This window comes from Clarias gariepinus, chromosome 6, assembly GCF_024256425.1.
Source record: "Clarias gariepinus isolate MV-2021 ecotype Netherlands chromosome 6, CGAR_prim_01v2, whole genome shotgun sequence".
Taxonomy (NCBI): domain Eukaryota; kingdom Metazoa; phylum Chordata; class Actinopteri; order Siluriformes; family Clariidae; genus Clarias; species Clarias gariepinus.
Window position 1 is genome coordinate 17,887,993 of NC_071105.1, and position 19,890 is coordinate 17,907,882.

General features: G+C 37.5%; 2 protein-coding genes across 3 annotated transcripts; both read right to left on the reverse strand.

Moving 5' to 3' along the window:
- Positions 1 to 20: 20 nt before the first annotated feature.
- On the reverse strand, positions 21 to 8,359 carry emc3 (ER membrane protein complex subunit 3). 2 transcript variants are annotated; one of them, XM_053499462.1, is made up of 9 exons: positions 8,240 to 8,359; positions 7,519 to 7,704; positions 5,004 to 5,061; positions 4,654 to 4,747; positions 4,457 to 4,561; positions 4,224 to 4,305; positions 3,963 to 4,042; positions 3,709 to 3,791; positions 21 to 1,024 (listed from the first exon to the last, which is right to left on the reverse strand). In XM_053499462.1, exons 2-9 carry the CDS (start codon positions 7,671 to 7,673, stop codon positions 896 to 898), a joined length of 786 nt encoding a protein of 261 aa, XP_053355437.1. In that variant the 5' UTR covers positions 7,674 to 7,704; positions 8,240 to 8,359; the 3' UTR covers positions 21 to 895. The 2 variants fall into 2 exon arrangements, with proteins under 2 accessions (XP_053355437.1, XP_053355438.1); XM_053499463.1 differs by having other exon boundaries at positions 8,223 to 8,359.
- Positions 8,360 to 10,974: 2,615 nt separating this feature from the next.
- sec61a1l (SEC61 translocon subunit alpha 1, like) lies at positions 10,975 to 17,601 on the reverse strand. The gene is made up of 12 exons (XM_053498913.1): positions 17,474 to 17,601; positions 16,498 to 16,565; positions 16,334 to 16,399; positions 16,120 to 16,198; positions 15,500 to 15,631; positions 15,280 to 15,389; positions 14,801 to 14,954; positions 13,936 to 14,096; positions 13,646 to 13,843; positions 11,890 to 12,081; positions 11,697 to 11,773; positions 10,975 to 11,579 (listed from the first exon to the last, which is right to left on the reverse strand). Exons 1-12 carry the CDS (start codon positions 17,478 to 17,480, stop codon positions 11,393 to 11,395), a joined length of 1,431 nt encoding a protein of 476 aa, XP_053354888.1. The 5' UTR covers positions 17,481 to 17,601; the 3' UTR covers positions 10,975 to 11,392.
- Positions 17,602 to 19,890: the final 2,289 nt, after the last annotated feature.

The window sequence follows — 19,890 nt, forward strand, 5'->3', positions numbered from 1 at the left end:
GAAAAAAAGCATGATGTCAGTTTGAAGTGAAAATATTTTCCCCCCGGTTCGTTTATTACGTCACAAAGCACACTGTTGGTATAGAAAACAAATTCTATCATGAATGAACACTTCTCGCAAGTACATAATTGTGTCACGTTACAAAAATGAAATGTTACAAAAATGAAATGTTACAAAAAAAAATCAGAATACAAAAAAAGCAAAAAAATTAATTAACAAGAAAGTGTAATATCTGTTAAAAGACTACCAGGTAGCCAAAGAAAATCCATCAAAAAAATCTGCACTTACATTTGTTTGGTAATAACAAGCAATTGAACACAACAAAGGGCAGGTCTTAATATGACTGAATTGCAATTGGTCCATTTCCAAACTATCTAATTTCTTTACGTTTTACTAATCTATAGCCCTGTTAATTATCTGGTCAAATAAAATCAGCCCAAAACAACACAATTTGATTAAGGAATGTTGTTATATGAATATGCTGGGATAGGAGAGAAAAGTGAATTCTATGAATATTAAGCTAATTGGTTCTGTTTGAGGATCTTCAACTCAAACATACTTTACAATGGTGACTAATGAATGTAGCTTTATAATACATACCTCAGGCAACAGACTACTCTATGGGTCCCTACTATATTTTTTTCAAAAAAGAAGGAAGTAACACAAAGTAAAGGTTATTTTTAAAATAATTTCTTTAGTCTTAAGTTCTTTTCTTTATAATAACCCAAAAAGAAATTCAGCAGAAAAGAGAACAGCACATGCACACTTGGATACGTCTGCAGTGAAGTTTATGCAGCTTGTCTAGGAATAAATACCACGTTGTGTCCCATTAACTCCAAACAGGCTCACACAAATTAATCATAATTACATTTTAAGACGATGTCCGTTAATGCGTTTAGAAAATTCCTGTTGGCAAATCTTTGCTGAACATGCCAGAAAGATCCAAGTCCTTGCTCATCAGATCCTCCTCGACACTGTCTAACGCCCACTGATGGTCCGTCAATTCAAGTGCCTCCCATTCTGCCTGAGGATGGAGAAGAGAAATGACTTATTCTTTGTGCAAGAGTTTCTGTTCCACATCTCACAGTCAAATTTCATGTTTGTGTTAGGATTTGGATCTTTATATATGCAGTCAGTGCAAGTCGATGAAAATAAGCAATTTAAAATTTTCATAGTATTTCAATAATATGTCCGCTTTCAGTAACTACATTAAACATGTAGACAGTTTTGAACTTTGATGGCATTTTACATTTTCTTGTATCTTTATAAAATACAAATAATCTTCAATCAATCTTCATTTGTGTGCTGCTGGGCAAAAAATAATCTGAAAGTACTCTGGTTGCTCTGTCATACTGCTCGCATTTTAGGCTGCCGCAAATAACTGTTTCCTTTAACAACCCGTGTTTTATCTTATTTTTATAATGGCGCTTCATATTACTGCTTCTTATTGGTGCCAAAGTTTTGGACCATATGAGACAAACTGGTTTTACACTTCCCGCAGAATAAATAAACACTTATTGATCTGTTTATTCATCAAGTGTTGGTCTACTTTCTCTTTTGTGGAGTAAACCATGGTCTGTTGCACTTCCGTTTCTGTTTCTTCCGCACACACTGTCTATACACAGTAAACTGTTGCATTGATTGTCACTGTTAAGTGATGTGTATAGCCATGCCCACTTCAAGGAAAAATGAGCTAGAAAAGCATTAGAGTCCAGATAGAAATATAACTTGGTGTTGTTGGTCTGCAGTCTGTTGTTTAGTAATGCCTGCTTTACAGTAACCCATAAACATTGTAGGAAGCCAGGAAACCTTTACAGGAACACAAAGATAAAGCCTCTCCACTGTAGAAACCAGGAGCAATTTTAGTCCTTGCTCTAGTAGTTTTCTGCAGGTACTACTAAGATCAGGTTTGCTGTACTGAACCATCCGAAAAGACTAGGGATTTTGCAACTAGGCTTTAGCAGTAATAATCTAGACAGTCTATGTTCATACTTTTGGGGAGTAGCTCTAAAAAAGACATCAACAAGACTTTTAACTTTAACTAATGCCAAAAGAAAAGATATGGTTGTGCAACAAAAGTGAGTTGCACAAATATAAAAAGGTGTTATTGTGGCACTAGTGGCATTAATTATTGATTCTCAGAGAACTGTGTATTTCTCATTAAGGAGGGTTACAGATTTCTGTAAAAGGTGGAAACAGTGATTATGTGCACATTAATCACTAATCATTAAAACACACTCATAATTTGAGTCATAAATATTATATTTAAAAAAACATAATTCTAAAACAACTGAACAATTAGGGTGGCCGAATTAGGTGGTCAAGTACACCTAATGCACAGAATAATTTTCTTTGAGTACCATCTTGTACTGACTGCAGCCAGTCAGTTACTATGTACAGTTTCTGTTCATGCCAAAGGATCTACCAAATATTTGTGGAGGTGCCCATTTTAAGCATAGGAGTGACAAAGAAATGGTGTGTGTTCCACAAGTAAATCAGGCTTATCAACATTTTTCAACAGAGGAGGAGCTTTTTACTATATATCGCAGCAACAACTGCCCAACAATCTACAAACAAAATACCTATAAACTGCACCCTTTATGGTAAGCGTATCTACTAATCATTTTCTGAGTGTATAATAAAAAAATATGTACAGTGGAACCTCGGATTACGAGCTTAATTCGTTCCGGAAGCGGGCTCGTATTTCAAAACACTCGTAAACCAAATTTAATAATAAAACAAATTAACCTGTACTTTACCTTAAAAAAATATAAAAATAAATCCCGACAGATGTGTTTTTTTTCGTTTGTGCATGCAGGGTGGGTGTGTGTAAAATGTGCGTGCACACTCCAACACACACACACACATTACCGGATAGACCGTTTTTAAAACCGTTTAAAAATTAGCAAGGAACATTCCTAGTCACACTCACGTGAGCGCATAACAGGATCACTGCTGTAAGTAAAACAACAACAACAAAAAACAAATTAAACAACTCCTCACCTTTGAAAACAATCGTGACAGAGATTGGCAACCTGAGAGAAGGGGGAGCTGAAGGGGGGCTTGCTCGCGTTTACGGCCCCCTTCTCTCAAATTGCCAAACAAACACACAAACTCTCTGCCTTACACAGACACAAGCACACACGCAGGCGCGCACACACACACACTGAAATACACTGCAAGCAGTAAGACCCAGCAGGGGAGACGATAGGTCTCGGCTTTACAGCTCCCTTCCTCTCAGGTTGCCAAACAAACACACAAACTCTTCTCTGTCGCGACTGTTTTCAAAGGTGAGGAGCTGTTTAATTTTTTTGTTGTTTTTGTTTTACATTACAGTAGTGATCCCGTTAGTATGTGCTCACGCGAGTGTGACTAGCGATGTTCCTTGCTAATTTTTAAACGGTTTTAAAAATGGTCTCTTCATTAATGTGTGTGTGCGCGTGTGTATTCACCCAGCAGGAGGGACGATTACCTACAATTCCGCTGCAAGAGAAAGAAAAACCGTTGGCTCACTTGTGATGACGTGACGCTCGGTGTTAAAACAAGAAGCGCATGCGTGAAACATGATACTCGGTGCTCGTAAACTAAGATAATGCTCATTTTTCAAGTAAAACATTATTTTTTAAAATTTGCTTGTCTTGCGGAACACTCGTAAACCGCGTTACTCGTAATCCGAGGTTCCAATGTATACTGCTCAGTCTTGGATACCTTGAATGCTTTGTTTGTGTCTGCAGGCATTGCCATAGCAGCACCACTTATCTGGTCCTGCATGATGCGAGACTGATCTGCACCTGTCATGGGACAATATTATTAACAATGTTATTTAAATGAACAAGGTCACTTATTTCATATAACATAACAGTTCTAGTGCACGGAATAAACAGTCATTTCATATATGGCATATTTATTTATACTCTACTTATGATTGTTTTTTAAAAAAATGCAACCGAGGGAAAAATTACCATTGTCCTGTCCAAGAATCAAAGAATACATGCTTCTTAGTCCAAAAACATTCAGAAAGTACCAAGACGCTGAGCTTACCCTGAAAATGTACACAAAAATATTTACATCAAATATTTAACCATTCAGCAGTTTTTTCAGCACTACATGTTGAGATATCAGATAATCTTTAGGAAATAATAATAAAAAAAAATTAGGGGAAATTATCTCGAGATTAAATGTAGGCCTTATTTTAGGTAAAGTAACCTTCCTGGAGCACTTACCAGGATGCATCAAGCGACAGCAACTCTATCCCTTGCTGTAACATCGGCTTAAAACGTAGTGTAAGAGGGAAAGGTACCTTAGCTAAGGAGAGAACCATTTGTTTTACCCACGTCAGAACTCTCATTTCGTACAAAAGCTTGTAGAACTAAACAAATTGGTAAATACATAAATTTTTTCTATTATATAAAAATCACCAACATGTAATTAAAGATTTAAGTAAAACATCTCTTACTTGTGACAAACCCTGAAAAGGTCCAATTTATCCAGCCACCAATAAGGATCATGGGAAGAACATTTGTCACGTTGCCTTTCATCATGTCTGTCAACATACTTGGATCTGGAATGATACATAAGCACATTAAATAACAAATCAACCATGTTTGCATGAAAAGTAAAGTGTTAGAATTTGCATAAAATCACAGCACTTACCAGTCATTGGTGAGGGAGGCACTACTTTTCTTTTTGTCTTTTTGAAGAATCCATCATCTGGGTTATTGAAGTAAAACTTTCTCATCAGGAAGGACTATAGAAAAATAATAATAATATAAAACTGCTTGCATTTCTACCTGCTTATCTGAACGAATATTTAATATATATTTGAGTCTGTTAAACATGGTTAAAATAGGAAACTGAATTGATCAGCTTAGGGTAGTTGCTAAATTTATTAAACCAGACAGTTTTAATCACCATGTCAGCATTGTCTGTTTCTTGTTTGTTTAGCTTTCTTTTTTTTTGTACACAACACACAAGCATATAGGAATAATAAGTAAAGAACGTACCTGTTTAGGGATATATTTTCCATTTTCTCTTAATATCCTGCTCCTGATGAGAACCTGGCTATTAAAACAAATGTCAGATTGTTAACTACTTAATCTGGCAGAGGGGTAGAAAATTATTCATTATATCTAAATGTAGAGACAGACTCACAATTATCTACGATTACAAACATGATGGAAATATTACAACATCTTCTTACAGACTGAGTAAATCACATTGCTGTACTGCTCACACTGTAAATTGTTGGGGAAACTGTGGGTAACATTAAGCTTACTGATGTTTAATATTTTCTTGCCGCAAAAAAGAATTCCCTTTAATTGAAGAGTAAATTGACGATATGGGAAATGTAGCAAGAACTTCAGTGGAAATAACAGACACTCCAATTATGCATAAATTCTGTCATGTGGTATATCATGAGCCTCTGTTAACACAATAAAACATACAATTTTCCCACGTTAATCAAGGTCTGAGGAACATTCATAAGCTCCAAAGATATAATCAGGTGTTGCAACAATCTATTTGGAACAGGCTGTAATAAATTATTATTGTTGTTGGAGAAAGAAATTTTTAGACACAACACTGGCAGAGCGACAAGATGGGATTTAGGGGAAAACTGGAATATTTTTATTTATATTTTTGTCAGCTACATCTGTTGGTAAGGAAACTTACTTGTTACAGACAAAATCAAACCACATGCAAATATGAATGCTGCAGGAAATTTGACCAAAAAACATATTTAATTAAACAGCCTTCTGGCATAGATCTGGCATTTATCTCTTCCATTGTCCTCAAAATGTAATTAGACCCCTAGCTGAAGTGTAGTGTGCATTAATCACGCCAGGTAAATCAGACACTCTAGTTAAGAACACACAGAAAATTCCCCGCACCATCCTTTTCCCTACCACAAATTCACCAGCGAAGACATGAGGTGGAAACAATGTGTCTGGTGGTTTAAATAATAAATACACTGTCTAGTCAAAAAAAAGTCATCACCTCGATTTAACTAAGCAAATTGTTAATAGTCTTCCACTGGATAATTTCTGCAGGGCTTAATAATATGGTTCAGCTGGCAACAAGTTATTTAACCCTAACTGGTGCTGAGTAGTGTTGGAAACTTTTTCCTTTTTTTCGAAGCAGAGACCAGGTGACCTTGGTATATCTTTCAAGCAGAAGTTACTCTTTATTGAGAACTCTCCTTGCATCGCTGTAGACATCCAAGTCTGACTAAAACTCAGCTCTGAGGAGTTTATACTTTTCAAGGGGGAGAGAAACAAAGAGGTGGAGACAATCTAAACAAAGCATAGTGTAGTACAGGAATCAGCCTAGTAACAGAAGTTTCCCAGCCCTGATCTCATCAACATAACCTTCCAAATGCATATAGTAGGTGCTAATCTAATCGGCCTGACAGTATCGAGCAGACCTTCACATTATCACAGAGACAAAGGCACAGCCTGGCCTTGAGATTAGCATTCATATTTACCTTAGGACCCTACCCAGTGGTCAGAAAGTACAAAAAAACTAAAGGTTAATGTCTCAGACACCTGGGCTAACAGACTTGATCTTCTTAAAATGTCATCATCTTTACCTCAAAATGTAAAACCCAATGTACATAACTCTTTCAGTTTATATACTATTACATTGGAAGCTAGATTTAACATTTTATAAATTTGTAATCCTACAGTAGATTTCTCATTTCTTAAACACCATCATGTTGAAAGATTTACCAATGGTCATGGAAAAGATATTACTGTGTTTCAAGCATTTCACTGCATATCATACTGTGTATGACTGTGTATGTGACAAATAAAATTTGAATTTGAATTTAGGGTCAAAATGACATGACTGCTATTTGGGTAAGAACTGTCCAACACACTGCTAAAACCTTCAGGGAAGAATCGTGGTTAAAAAAAGTCTTAATGATTGTCAGCAGAAATCACTTAAACAGTTAATGAAATCGAATTATAAAAAATAATAACATTTTTAAAAAATGAGAAAATTTCCACAATGTAAAGACAACTAAAGTATTGAAACTAAACAGCTGTTAACCCCAAGAAAATCACTCATCAGTGCGGCTAATCGAAAACTTATGATCAAATTCATTATGATGAAGCATGAAGAATGAAGCATTGGATAAAGGTCATGTGGTCTGATAAATCCAGATTTACCGTTCCAGACTGATGGGTGCATCAGCGAAAGAAGAAAGGAGTGATCCCTAGAGCCTACTGTACAAGCGTGTGGAGGCAGTGATATGATCTGGGGTTGCTTCAATTGGTCAGCAACATTACTGTATGTGCCCAAAAAATGAAGTCAGCTGAACAAAATATTAGTGTGTGGGCCTTTTTTACAGCTGGGCAGTGCAGTTAACAACATAGCCCAGAGTTTTTCTTTTACCTCCCATCAACTGCATGAACCCAAGGCAGAGAGGACACCATCATTAAACCCAAAGCAGGAGATCACTTTGGGAGACGGAGGACCTGTGTAGCGGTACTGAAACTTAATATGCCTATAAATTGTTACCTGTCCGAAACCTGCTCCAGCGTGAGTTTCTTGTCACTCTGTAACAAGATGGAGACGTAATGTCGAATGACCCCGACGAGAAACGTGATGAACACAATAGGCAACACAACCCACAGCCGGATGTTGGAGTCCAGCAGAAGTTCTGGTTCAGCCATGGTTTACTGGAGTAGTGCTGACAGGACTAACCTGTAGGAAACAAAACACATTTTGGTCTACAGAGAAATAATAACAACAACAACAATAATAATAATAATGTTGATGAAGCTGTAAGAAGTCTTCATAACCTTTAACATAACATTATGTAGACTTGACCTCTACTACCAAAACAAACCCAAGAAATCCGGTTAGGTGGGAGATAACTAGGATAACTAGTCCTGGTAGAAAATAACTAAAAATCACTGGCTAATTGAAGACGCTGACCAAATGTCACTTAATTGCCAAATCTTTGAGTAGTTAAACAGCTTCGACAAGCAAGCCATTACACACTGTAAACTGTCGCCTGATTTAGACCTGTTATACCCATCGATATATCATATTAACTTAACAATAATCGCCTCTTAGCTAACCCTGGCTAGTTTATATGCCGGCTACTGAACATAAGCTAACAGTATTAGCGCTAGTATTAGCAGTGTCCTGGAAAGCTCGAAGCTCATTCATTGATAATAAGAAAACAGCTAAACATCGCTTAGTGTGACTTTTCTCACCGATTCCAGCAGTTTACCTTGTAATAATAAAATTCTATTTTAACTCCTCTAACGTCAGACTCAGTCAGAGCACAAACCCAACGGCACTGGCACTCCCTCAGTGCACCAGCTCCCGGGGCTAGCAGCTAGTACTCAATTCACACACACTCAGACTAGCGGTCAGGAAAACGGCTCGATCCCAAATCGGTTTCTACACTCTAATTTAAGTGCACTTCACATGTTGTGTAACTTCTGCCCCCTATGAAGTGTGCTGCATGTCAAATTGGATGGTGTTTTTATGAATCGGCCAGTATTATCGACGTTTTCAAAATGGCGACTACAAAATAATAACGTTGTACGTAAATAATAATAATATTATTATATTTGTATATTATTATTATTATTGTACATGATGTATTATATATGATATTATATTAATATAGCGTATTCTTATATAACATATAATAATACAATGATAATAATATGATACTATTATTAATATTTTATCAATATAATATACATCATGCTATTTTTCTTTCCCTGAAGTGTGCATTTTCCTGAAGTGTGCAGCTTTTACGTAAATGCGGTCAAAGAAGAACCATCCCGCAATCCCAGCGCATGCTACTTTACTCATCAGTTAATTCCAGTTCCAAAAATAAATAAATAAAATTAGCTGGGGGGCTCTTCAAGCAAAGAAGACAGCAGGTGTCACCATTATCTTATAAATAAAAAATAAGTTTGTCAGCCCTTGAGGGCCCCAGACTGGCTTGGGCCCCGAGCAGTTGCCTACCTTGAGGAGCGGCAGGGAGTATTATATTATATTTAAATATATGATATTATATATATAAATATATTATATTTAAGGGAAATATGTTATATTTAAAAGATGGTAAACATAAAAACCTTTGTTTGACACAACTAGGGACTGTATGAAATGTTATACTCTGAAACCCCAGAGGTTCTTATATTCTATATCTGATGGCACAACGGCTAATGTGGTTGGTGGCTACTGACAATTCCTAGAAAGCTTACTTTATCATAGTCTACATAGATATCTAGATCCTTACATGAGAAATATACTTGAGTGTTTGCATCAGTTTCGCAAAAATTGTGGCGCTTGGAAAGATCACCCCTGTTTAACTCTTCTGCCATCAGGAAAATCAGACAATCAATCTGACAATCAGACTGTGTGTAATATTTACTAATGACAATTTTAAAATTGTTTTAGTCTGCACCCCTGTCCTTAACTGGGCCCATTGTCTTGTGCACTCTTTCGGTGTTGTTATTGGTATATTACACACTTCTTTAGTATAATTTTAGATTTGGCCAGTCTTTTGTAGCTTTGTGTTGTTTTTTATGTAGTAACATGTTGCTGGATGAAATGTCGATTCCCTACTGCATATGGTTGAAATGACAATAAAAGGCACTTTGACACTAAAGCCCTGGATGCATGTTCCTCACTCCAGCTCATATAAGTGGGTTTTATTTATTAAATTTATTTATTTATTCATTTTGGCTCCACTTTACTAGTGGGTTTTGCCTTCTCCGCACTTTACTCATGGATGCAAACCTGGCAGGAAGGTTAATCACTTTAATTTTGTCTGCATTTCCCTGATGATTCATCGTTGATTTAATTTACATACACCCTACATCAAGTTTTGAACTTAGTACTGAGAGTTATTACCCATAGCAAGTTACAGTAAAAAAAAAAAGCAAAGAAATCTGGAAAAAAAAAGTGTTCTTTGAAATGTATCATGGAAAAAATGTGATGTATATACAAGGATCAGATATACATTTAGATTCCAAGCTCTAAAGAGTGTACGGAAACACATAATTCCTTAGTCAGTTTGAAGGTGCGAATAATTATTTTTAGATTTTCTATTTTTTACTAAAGAGAACCCGTGGCTCTGATGCAGATTCTGATGCCTGTGAGCTACTGTTACCTGCGAATGTAGTGTGCCATCAACTCACTGCCACTTCTCATGCTGTTCCAAGATTTTAGCAGCCCTTAATTCTGCCTGCCATATGCGCCATCACTGTAGATGTGTGTTGTGAGTTTGATCCAGGGTTTCAGTAGCCCTAAACTCGGCATGTCATGACAGCTTTGACCTTAGACGCTACTGCATGCAGTTCTAGTCAGTGAGGAATGCGTGCGACATGCTCTCAGTACAACCTAAAATTTGATGACACCTACTGTTACACTTAGTGAGAAGTTCATTTGGGTTCATTTGTGTCTGGTTTTATACAGTAGATAAGTTTTGTTTACCACATTTATGTAAATCTGTATGACGTTTAAGCTAAAGGTAGTACACATCTTGAAAAGACGTGACCAGAAGCAAGTTTACTGAATAGGAAGTTACACCATGGGGTCTAAAATACAATACATTTCATCTTCTCAGATATTAGCATTGTGTTGGGTGAATGTAATATCATTATCATTGTGTAATCTTTCTATTTGGCTTTTTATTAACAGATTCATTAATTATAGTTTCCCCCCCTCTTTCCTCTTGAGTGACTTAGGAGGTGACAAGAGGATAATGGAGGAATGAAGTAACTATCAACCAAGCTTGCAGGGTTGTGGGACAGCACAGCTACCAGATTAAATTGATCCTTGCTACCCATCCCAACAATTTATACATGCATTCTCCAAGTTTGGCACTACTAAATGAGCAGGACATTGACACCTGTCCCTTTCAAACTCATAGTGTTCAGCTAAACTATTAAATCCACGTTCTTCTTTTCTTTGTATACACATGCAAATTCTCTCTCCTACTTTAGACTTTTGTCAAAAAAGTTTTTATTTACATCAGATTTATTAACAGTCTCCATGACATGGCATGACACTGCAGTTACCTGAACACACACACAAGCACTGGTGTAATCTTGGGTTGGAGGAACCAACATATGCTGCGTATGTCCAAGTCGCCAATTCCACATTAACCATCAGCGCTTTTAACCATTAGTAACTTGATTAAAAGGCAGCAGATGGTGTACTGGCTGACTAGATGAGAGTCCCACAAGCGATACAGGGACTAAGACATTCCTATAGTAAATTCTGAGAGGCTTTTTTTTGGGGGGGGGCACAAATGGCAGATCGTGTCCATAGGATAAAACAATAATTATATAAAAAGAACTGAATAAGAAACAAATGTGTCAGTCCAAGGTGCCTCTGGAGGGCTTGGTTTCGTTGTTTAGAAGAGCAGAGCACCCATACTGCCGACTTCACTTTGTTCCTTTACGAAGATCTCAAAGTACTGGTAGATGATTGTGACGGCCAGCAAGATTCCCGTTCCTGAGCCGATGGCACCCAGGAAATCAGCCATGACAGAAAGGCCACCTATACACAATCCTCCGAATGCTGCTGCTGTGGGGATGTACCTACAAGACAACAGCAGAGTTAAACAACCGGGACAAATTTGTGACATGCTTATTTTTACCAAATGGTTGAACATTATATTGATTGACATTTCGGAAGCCAGTATTTTTATGTTCTACCTGTTGAGTTCATGCACCATGGATGTGTCTCTGTGTCCCCTCATCACCATCTGCTGTTCTTTAAGCTGTTTTGCAACCTATGGTAAAGAATTCCAATGATGTGCTTCATTATAATTCAATTCAAATCAGAAGAATGTATTAGAACAATTATACTCCATAAATTATGTGAAAAATGTAAAAGCACCACACTTACATCTTTGGCGGAAGACCCAGACACCTCAATCCATGTCTTTGAGAAGAAAGCACAGGAGCCCAGCATGAAGACGATGTAGATGACAGCATGGACTGGATCATCTAGAACGGAGCCAAATGACTCGGGAGGGGAGAGGTAGTAACACAGACCGCCTACAGGGTACGCACGAGCTGGCCCTCCAGTCGTGGTATCCTGGTAACACACACACACACAGCACGTGGATCTCATGACTGTGACATATAAATGTTTGACATAATTATCGGTTTTATAAATATGCCATTGTGTAGTATAATGTTAGTAAGATGGTTCAGGATAAAAGATAAGTTTTTCCACTTGCAAAAACACATTTCAGCTTAGCCAGAGTTTGTGTGATTGCTTTATCATACAACACCTTTAACAATGTCTTCTACACATCTTGAATGTCATATTTTTACTTTTAGCACAAGGGAAGGTACATTTTACAGCTGATCTTAAAAGCTGTCAGTTGTTTATATTGTTTATTATACAACAGTTAGTTCAGGCTAAGCAATCCGATTGGACGCGAGGCACTCCACGAGTAATGATAACGGACTGTACCAGCGCTGGAACTTTTAACTATAAAGAATGTATCTCTCTGCATTCTTTCTCTCTTTTTTTATTTTTATCTTTTGCTGAAGGCGTCCAAAATATGCAATAATATATTGAACAGTTGATACCGAAATGTGAGGTGTCAGCTACTTATGCTCTGTAAAGCCTTCATAACAGCTCAAATCCGAAGCGCTGTTAATTGGCGATTTTTGAGGCTGGGAACTCTAAATTAATTTTCCCTTGCAGCAGAGGGAGAATATTCCTCACGAAAGCCAGTTTCATCATGGTGCTTGATGGGTTTTGCAAATGCACTTGACAATATTGTTCTTGCAAGAACTGTTCCAGAAGAGCTGACCTTTGTGTCTTAAAATAACAACTGACTGTTGTTGCTACTTAATTACCTAATGCCATATGTGTTATTTCAGTTTTGAAAAAAATCCAGTATCGTTCTAGAATGTGCAAAATAAATCCAAACTTTGAGTCCAAATATTTGATCTGTATTGTAATTAAACAAGGAAACACATCCGATGACATTATGGGTTGCGCCCTCACGCCTATATATCACAGCCGTGTTATATCCAGCAGTACGGCACTCCCTCTCGTGTGATATTGCTCCAACATAAACGGGACCCTGGTTGTAGAGGTACCACAGAACAATTTAGATGCAACTATGAAGTAATTGAGAGTGTAGAACACTGGGCTCAATCAGTTATATATCTGGAGCCATGTGCATCATCACAACTGGCCAAAATCTTTTTATGAGGAAAGGAGGTCTCCCATAATTTCCAGAATGATTAAAAGGTGTATTCAGGGAACAAAGCTAAACAAAATCATCTGAATATTTTTTTTCCCTTCAGGCCAGGTCACAGAGGAGGCAGACATGTACAAATTATCAGTTTTGAACCTGGGCTTTCCGTTCTACCTTTTCTTTTTGCTGTCCTTGTGAATTAAATGCTGCCAGGTCTCTCTCGTCTAACTCTATCCTAATCCTATGTCTGCAACGGAGAAATTCAATCCCTGTGTATACGAGAAGATTATCCTTATCCGAATCCCCCAAGATTAGGTGTCTAACGGTTAGGTTGGTTTGACATTTTAATGATTCCTTGCCATGTTCACAAAGCTCTGTCCCAGGCACTTTGATGTCCTTCTTTTATTTTCATGTTCAATCAGAAACAAAAACTGTACTTACAGACCAGGTACCCAGCAAGTTGACCAGGAAGTTGCCACTGAAGCGAGTGGAGAGCATCTGAGAGATGACGTACAGGTTGGACACTAAAGCAGACTGCAGGATGATGGGTATGTTAGAGGTGTAGAAAAGCTTGATGGGATATGTGTTGTACTGTCCACGATAACGTGCAGACTTGATAGGCAGATCGACTCTGAAGCCCTAATGGAGGGGAAAAACATTGTTTAGATGGATAATTAGATGAACAAGTATTACAATTAATACTGTAGATAGGACGTCTCAGCCATACAGACCTGGAAATATATAACTACAGCAAAGACAAAGACAGTAGCGATGAGATTCATGAGGTTTGGCAGGTTCTGCCTGTAGAAGGCCTCTCTCAGAGCTCGCACTTTGTCAGTACGAGTGGCCAGCAAGTGGAACAGAGCGATAATGGCTCCCTCGAACTCAGTGCCTAAAAGGAAATCACAAATCGATTCAATGTCTGTTAATATTAAACAGTGAGTTGACAAAGGTTACAACTTCCACACAGAAAGGCACTGAAGAGCAAATTTAACTAACCGTACAAAAACAAACTTGGTTGTACTAGCTGAAAAATAAATTGTGGGGGAAAAAAAAAAAACGCATGTAAACATGTCATAGAAACAGAATTGTTTCCACGTTTGTAAATGATTTACTGCAGATTTACAGAAAGTGCCTGGCACCACATCATACACACAATAACTTTCAAACAGGATGTTCAGGCCATTTTTATTTAGCACATCATTTCAGCATTTAAAACAAAAACTTGGAAAGGATGTACATTTTCCATGTTACTTTTTCTTTGGTTTATTGAAGATGGGCTCTCCTCCTGATCTGGCTGTCAATCTCAGGTAATAAAATTTTGCATAATTGAATCTGGCATAAAAATGGCAGCCTATATTAAATATGTAGATATATTTAATAATATTAATGTGTAAAGGGTTACAGCAGATTCAGGATGGGCTCCCAGAATCTTCAGTATATATTCATTTAACCTTTCAATCTGCATGCTTTGACAGTACTGTACAAAAATTGTATCTAACCTATTCATTTGTTTCCTAAAATAAACTTTGTCATTGCAGAATAAAGGTGCTTTTTTTTGTTTTTGCAGAATGGTAGGAGGATATCAGTTTTTACCTCTGCCTGTGTTGACTGTAGTTGGACTGAAGGCTTTCCATACGATTGTTTCACAGATGTTGGTGGCAATAAAAAGCGAGATACCCGAACCCAAACCATAGCCCTTCTGCAGCAACTCGTCCAGCAGCAGCACAATCAACCCTGCCACAAACAACTATACAAGAATTCATACAATCAGTGCACACTGTAAACACCGTTATCAAAACGTCCCAACACTCCACCGAGATGTAATTTCAGGCTTTAACAAAAGGTCCCAACTTAATCTACCTGAAGAAACATAACATCAACATGCTGACTGCAGGCTAAAACTAGGTGAATGATTTCCAAAGAGCAGAGTTTATTAAGCAAGATAAGCTGTTTGACAAGTTTATCTTCGCAGCACAAGACAGACAACTGACAAGCTTATCTGAATCTGAAGAAGAGTTTAGGAGTGCTGGCAAATACCAAGGAGCACACCATGAGAAAGAAACGACTCTCACCTGGATGATGATGAGCAGACAGATGCCAGCGCCCATCTCTGATGGATCTCCATACATGCCAGTCATCACATACACAATGGCCTGGCCAATGGTGATGATCATTCCAAACACTGGCAGGAAATGTGCACAAGTTTAGACATTGTTGGAAAAGATCTCTCTTATTCTGAACGTCTTTGCCAACATGGCGGCTAAGAGAAAGAGAGGTAACTACAGGACATACGTTTCTGGGCGCCGTTAAACAGAGCTCTGTCTTTTGGTGTGTCTCCAACCTCAATAATTTTAGCTCCAGCCAGCAGCTGCATGATGAGGCCCGATGTGACGATGGGAGAGATACCCAACTCCATCAATGTACCTGTAACAAACATAAACGCATCAGATAACATTCACCAATAAACTAAAATACCCCAAAAAAGACTACAGCTAAGCAATACGACCGCTAAAAATACAACAATGCAAACTTGGCCTTAAACACCAACATACACACGTGCATGACTACTTGTGAAAAATGCAATTTGTTTTACGATCCAGTTTAGCAATTACAGGAGCACACAGGAGTGACGTTTGAAATGTACAGATTTAAGCATTTTTAAATCAAGTGTAAAGACGTTTCAAAGGTGTTAACAACATCCTGAATGACTTACTATTCTTCACATAATTTAATGGTTAAAACAATAGATTTAAAAGCTTGTTCTGCTTATTGGGTTTATTTACCACAATAATGAATAAACCATTTGTGAAAAACGGCTATTCAAGAAGTAGTGTCTTGATTAGTAAAATGCATAGGTTTTTTTTTTGAGAGAGAGAGAAAGAGAGAGGACGTGTAAGCTTTTTCAAGCGCACCTCTGTTGGAAGCCAGAATGACTCTCATCCAGTAAAAAGGATCTGCAGAGTCTGATGACATGATACCGAATAAGGGAATCTAAGGAGGAATAAAAGGATAGATGATAAGCATGAGATAAATAACAACGCTGTTTAAAGACTGAAAAACTAACTGCATATATGTTAAACACCCAGATAGGGTCAATCATTCGAGCAATTCATAAAGCAAACCAACCTGGCAGCACACCAGGAAGATGAACAGTGTGATGGCTGTCCATAGCACCTTCTCTCTGAACTGAATCTAAAACAAAGCACCAGTCACAAAACGTTAGAGGTTTTCATACAGAACAATTAAAGAGCATGGTTAAATTAGAAGAAAAAAACTATAAAAACACATACTCGTCTCTCAGGTTTCTGGATTTCGGGTAATACTGCACAAAATGGTTTTATCACCTCCAAAAATTTAACTGAAAAAGATTTAAAGTGAACAGAAATGACGTCAGGACAGTGTAGGAAAACATTCACTCATCATCAATCGCACTGTGTGCTCTTCTTCCTTCAAGTCTACGTGGCTTTACACTCGCTCTCTCCTCTGCTAGGACTTGTGGCTTTAAAACAGGCACAATCCCAAATCTCTTCCCAACTCGCCCTACATAGGGCAGGAACGAACGGCGTCTACAGTCTACGTAGTGCACTTCATATTCCAATGAACGGGATTTGGGAAGTGTCCGGGATTCTGGTGCAACGTCATCACTACAAGTAAGTCTTGCATACTGTATACCGTAATATACATGTATTTTTTTGTGTGTGCTTGATCTTTTCTACTAGACGTCTATGTACATTAGATACGACAAAGAAATATGTTAGATGACATCTACATTTGATATTCAGTCATTCAATTTGAAAGCTGCCTGATGTGATGCAAGCTAAACGCTAGCTTGTTGCGTTAAATATTAGACGACATGCAACAATTTGTCAGTGTAACTTTACAAAGTAACGCAAACTGTTACAACTAGAGTAACATTAGGAAATGTTAGGACTGTTGAGTATCTCGAGCAGTGTTAGATTCATTCAGTTGGCTGACTGACTAACGTGAGCTAGCATGCAAGTCTAGCGCTAAGGGGGAAAATGGTTGTGACTAAGCCGTCTTCAAGCTTGCATATTACAACGAACACACTGTGATAATAAGTAATGCACTACTATTGAACACATGTGTTGTCCTTCAGTGTGGCTGAGCTGCTCCTGCTCATTTAGAGCGCGGGCTCTAGCAAAGGCCTGGTCGCACGGGTGACGTGCAAAACAGTAACATTTCCCCTGAATTAGCGTCAAAAAACAGACTGTCACAAAAGAATGTGAAGAAAACCAGCATACTCACTCCCCATGGCGCTGCGTGTCGGTGCTCCGGGCGGATATCGGTGCGGTGTAGCGGCTGAGCTGCTGCTGTGTGCCTCAGCCTGGCCAGAGAGAGGAGCAGAAGAGGTAGCTCAGCGACACGTCATCTTTCAAAACCTCTAGCACACGTCAGACTGCCGCGCGGGCGCCTCTCCAAACGCCCCCTAACTCCCTATATCGGTTCACTACATAGGGACTCAAACAATGACTTTCACACACTACATAGTGCGCTCTGTGTCCAATGAGAGGCGTTTGGAATTCAGTCCGCGTTTGTAATGAAATCACGGCGTGTATAAAAGTTTTCATTCATTATTTAGACAGTTTTTTTTAAATACATTGTAACATTTTTACATGAATTAAAGTATAAACACTACTATCCAAAAGTAGTGTCTTAACAAAAAAAAAACCGTTGGCTTTTGGGTTTGGCATTAAAATAGAATAAAGCAAATGTGACAAAAATCCATAAGAAGTCAGGATTTTGAAATGAATTTTTTTTTTTACACAAAGGAAACTTCTATAAAGAGCACTAAAGTATAATAAAATAAACTCAGTCAATATCTGGTGCGAAAACTCTTTGCCTGAAAAAAAAAACAAAACAAACAAAAAAATTGGACAAGGAAATTGTGCAGTTCTATAAGTTAAACAGTTTAAACAGTTTTAAAAGGGCATGCTGGAGAATATGGGGTTCTTCTGGTAGTTTTGTTCCTTTGGTAAGACAGTACATAAAAATTTTGAATAGTCATAATTTAATTCTAAATGAATTAATTTAATTACCATAATACAATATATTTACAATATATTTACATACACAACATATCTCTAAAAACATTTAGAGTAATTTATTTGATTGCAATTCCACACTTAACCAGCAGAGGTCAGCTTAGTACCAGAATGAGCAAAACTTGGACAGTGTCTTAAGTTTTAAACTGCAGTCATTAAATAGACAGACTGAGATTTACAGTGTGTTCTGTTTGTGTACAAAATTCCACACACACTTGAATGAATAACAGACACAGCGTCTTAGGTAGCAAAGTGATGTTAACACAACATCTATTTTGGGCTGTGTTGGTCAGCGCATATGAATGTTGGACCGGTGTTGGTAAGGTGGATTTAAATGGGACTGAGACTCAGTTGGCACGGCAGCCCATGGTTACAGGAGACCCCATGCAGCAAACTGACCTATTGGGGCAACACTGACCAAATCTTGTGGAGCATTCTGCCATACAGACATTCTGACAGGCCAGTTTTGTCCAATGGGAATAGCTAACTGCTACATTAAGTCAAGACCCCCAGTTACCTGCACAAGTAACCTCAGTCACTAGTCTCCATGTGAATATTCCAATCTAACAGCGAGTTCGTTTTGGCCATTAACTAGTTTAACCAAAACTAATGCCAAAACTGTTGCCATTAATTGGCAAAAACTCCAAACCATCCCCAAGTGCGTTCAAGTTGCATTCAAATTACAAGTCTATTTTTTGAGGGTGAAGTATTGGGTACTAATCTTCAACAACTCTTTTTAAAAAGTGTTACTGGCCCAAATTTGTCCACCTGTCAGTGGTCATAATGTTATGTCTGATTGGTATAAATGCAGTACTAAAATACATTTTAATCAATCCATGTAATGTAATGTAACATTATGAATAATTTATTTTTTATAAGGGTCTGAAATCTTACAGCTAATTGTTGATGTAATTTGGGCATGTTCAAAAAGCAGTTTAAGCAATATCACAGTGTGATATGTAATTTAAGAAGCTGTGTTTAGACACACATGAGCATGCAGGGAATGGCACATCATAATGAAGCAAGCTGTGCGTGTGTGTGTGTGTGTGTGTGTGTGTGTGTGTGTGTGTGTGTAAGAGAGAGAGAGAGAGAGAGAGGGAGAGAGTGAGAGAGAGAGCGTGTAGAGTTTGTTTTGTATGTATCCAGTGAAAAGATGTGTGTGTGTGTGTGTGTGTGTTCTGTGTGGTTAAATAATTGTCTGTAAACTTTGCAAGGTGTAGATGCCAGGCTTAAATTAAATTAATATATGGTATGTTAATATGAAGATAGACTTATAAATATAAGTCTTATTAATGCATACATAGTATACGTGGTATATAAACCTATGTAAACCTATATATATATATATATATATATATATATATATATATATATATATATATATATATATATATATATATGCAATGAACATGCAACATATAACTATTATCTTTGACATGTTCTTTTAATTAATTTAAAATCTATGTTACTAAATGCATTCTGCTCTTTTTGATTAACTTAGTGGTTTCATACTCCCTTGGTTACATTCAAGCAACTTCACTGCACCACAGCTGTCTAATGACAAATTATACTGTAAGATATATTTCATATATTTATTTCCTTCTAGGATTAGATGACTTT

Coding starts and splice junctions, on each gene's coding strand:
- emc3 (XM_053499462.1), bottom strand. CDS start 7,673: ATGGCTGAACCAGAACTTCTGCTGGACTCCAACATCCGGCTGTGGGTT. Junction 5,062..7,518: donor CTGGAGCAGGTTTCGGACAG/GTAACAATTTAT, acceptor TTGTTTTAATAG/CCAGGTTCTCATCAGGAGCA. Junction 3,792..3,962: donor GATTCTTGGACAGGACAATG/GTAATTTTTCCC, acceptor GTCCCATGACAG/GTGCAGATCAGTCTCGCATC.
- sec61a1l (XM_053498913.1), bottom strand. Junction 12,082..13,645: donor ACTTGCTGGGTACCTGGTCT/GTAAGTACAGTT, acceptor GTGTGTTACCAG/GATACCACGACTGGAGGGCC. Junction 11,580..11,696: donor ATGGTGCATGAACTCAACAG/GTAGAACATAAA, acceptor GTTGTCTTGTAG/GTACATCCCCACAGCAGCAG.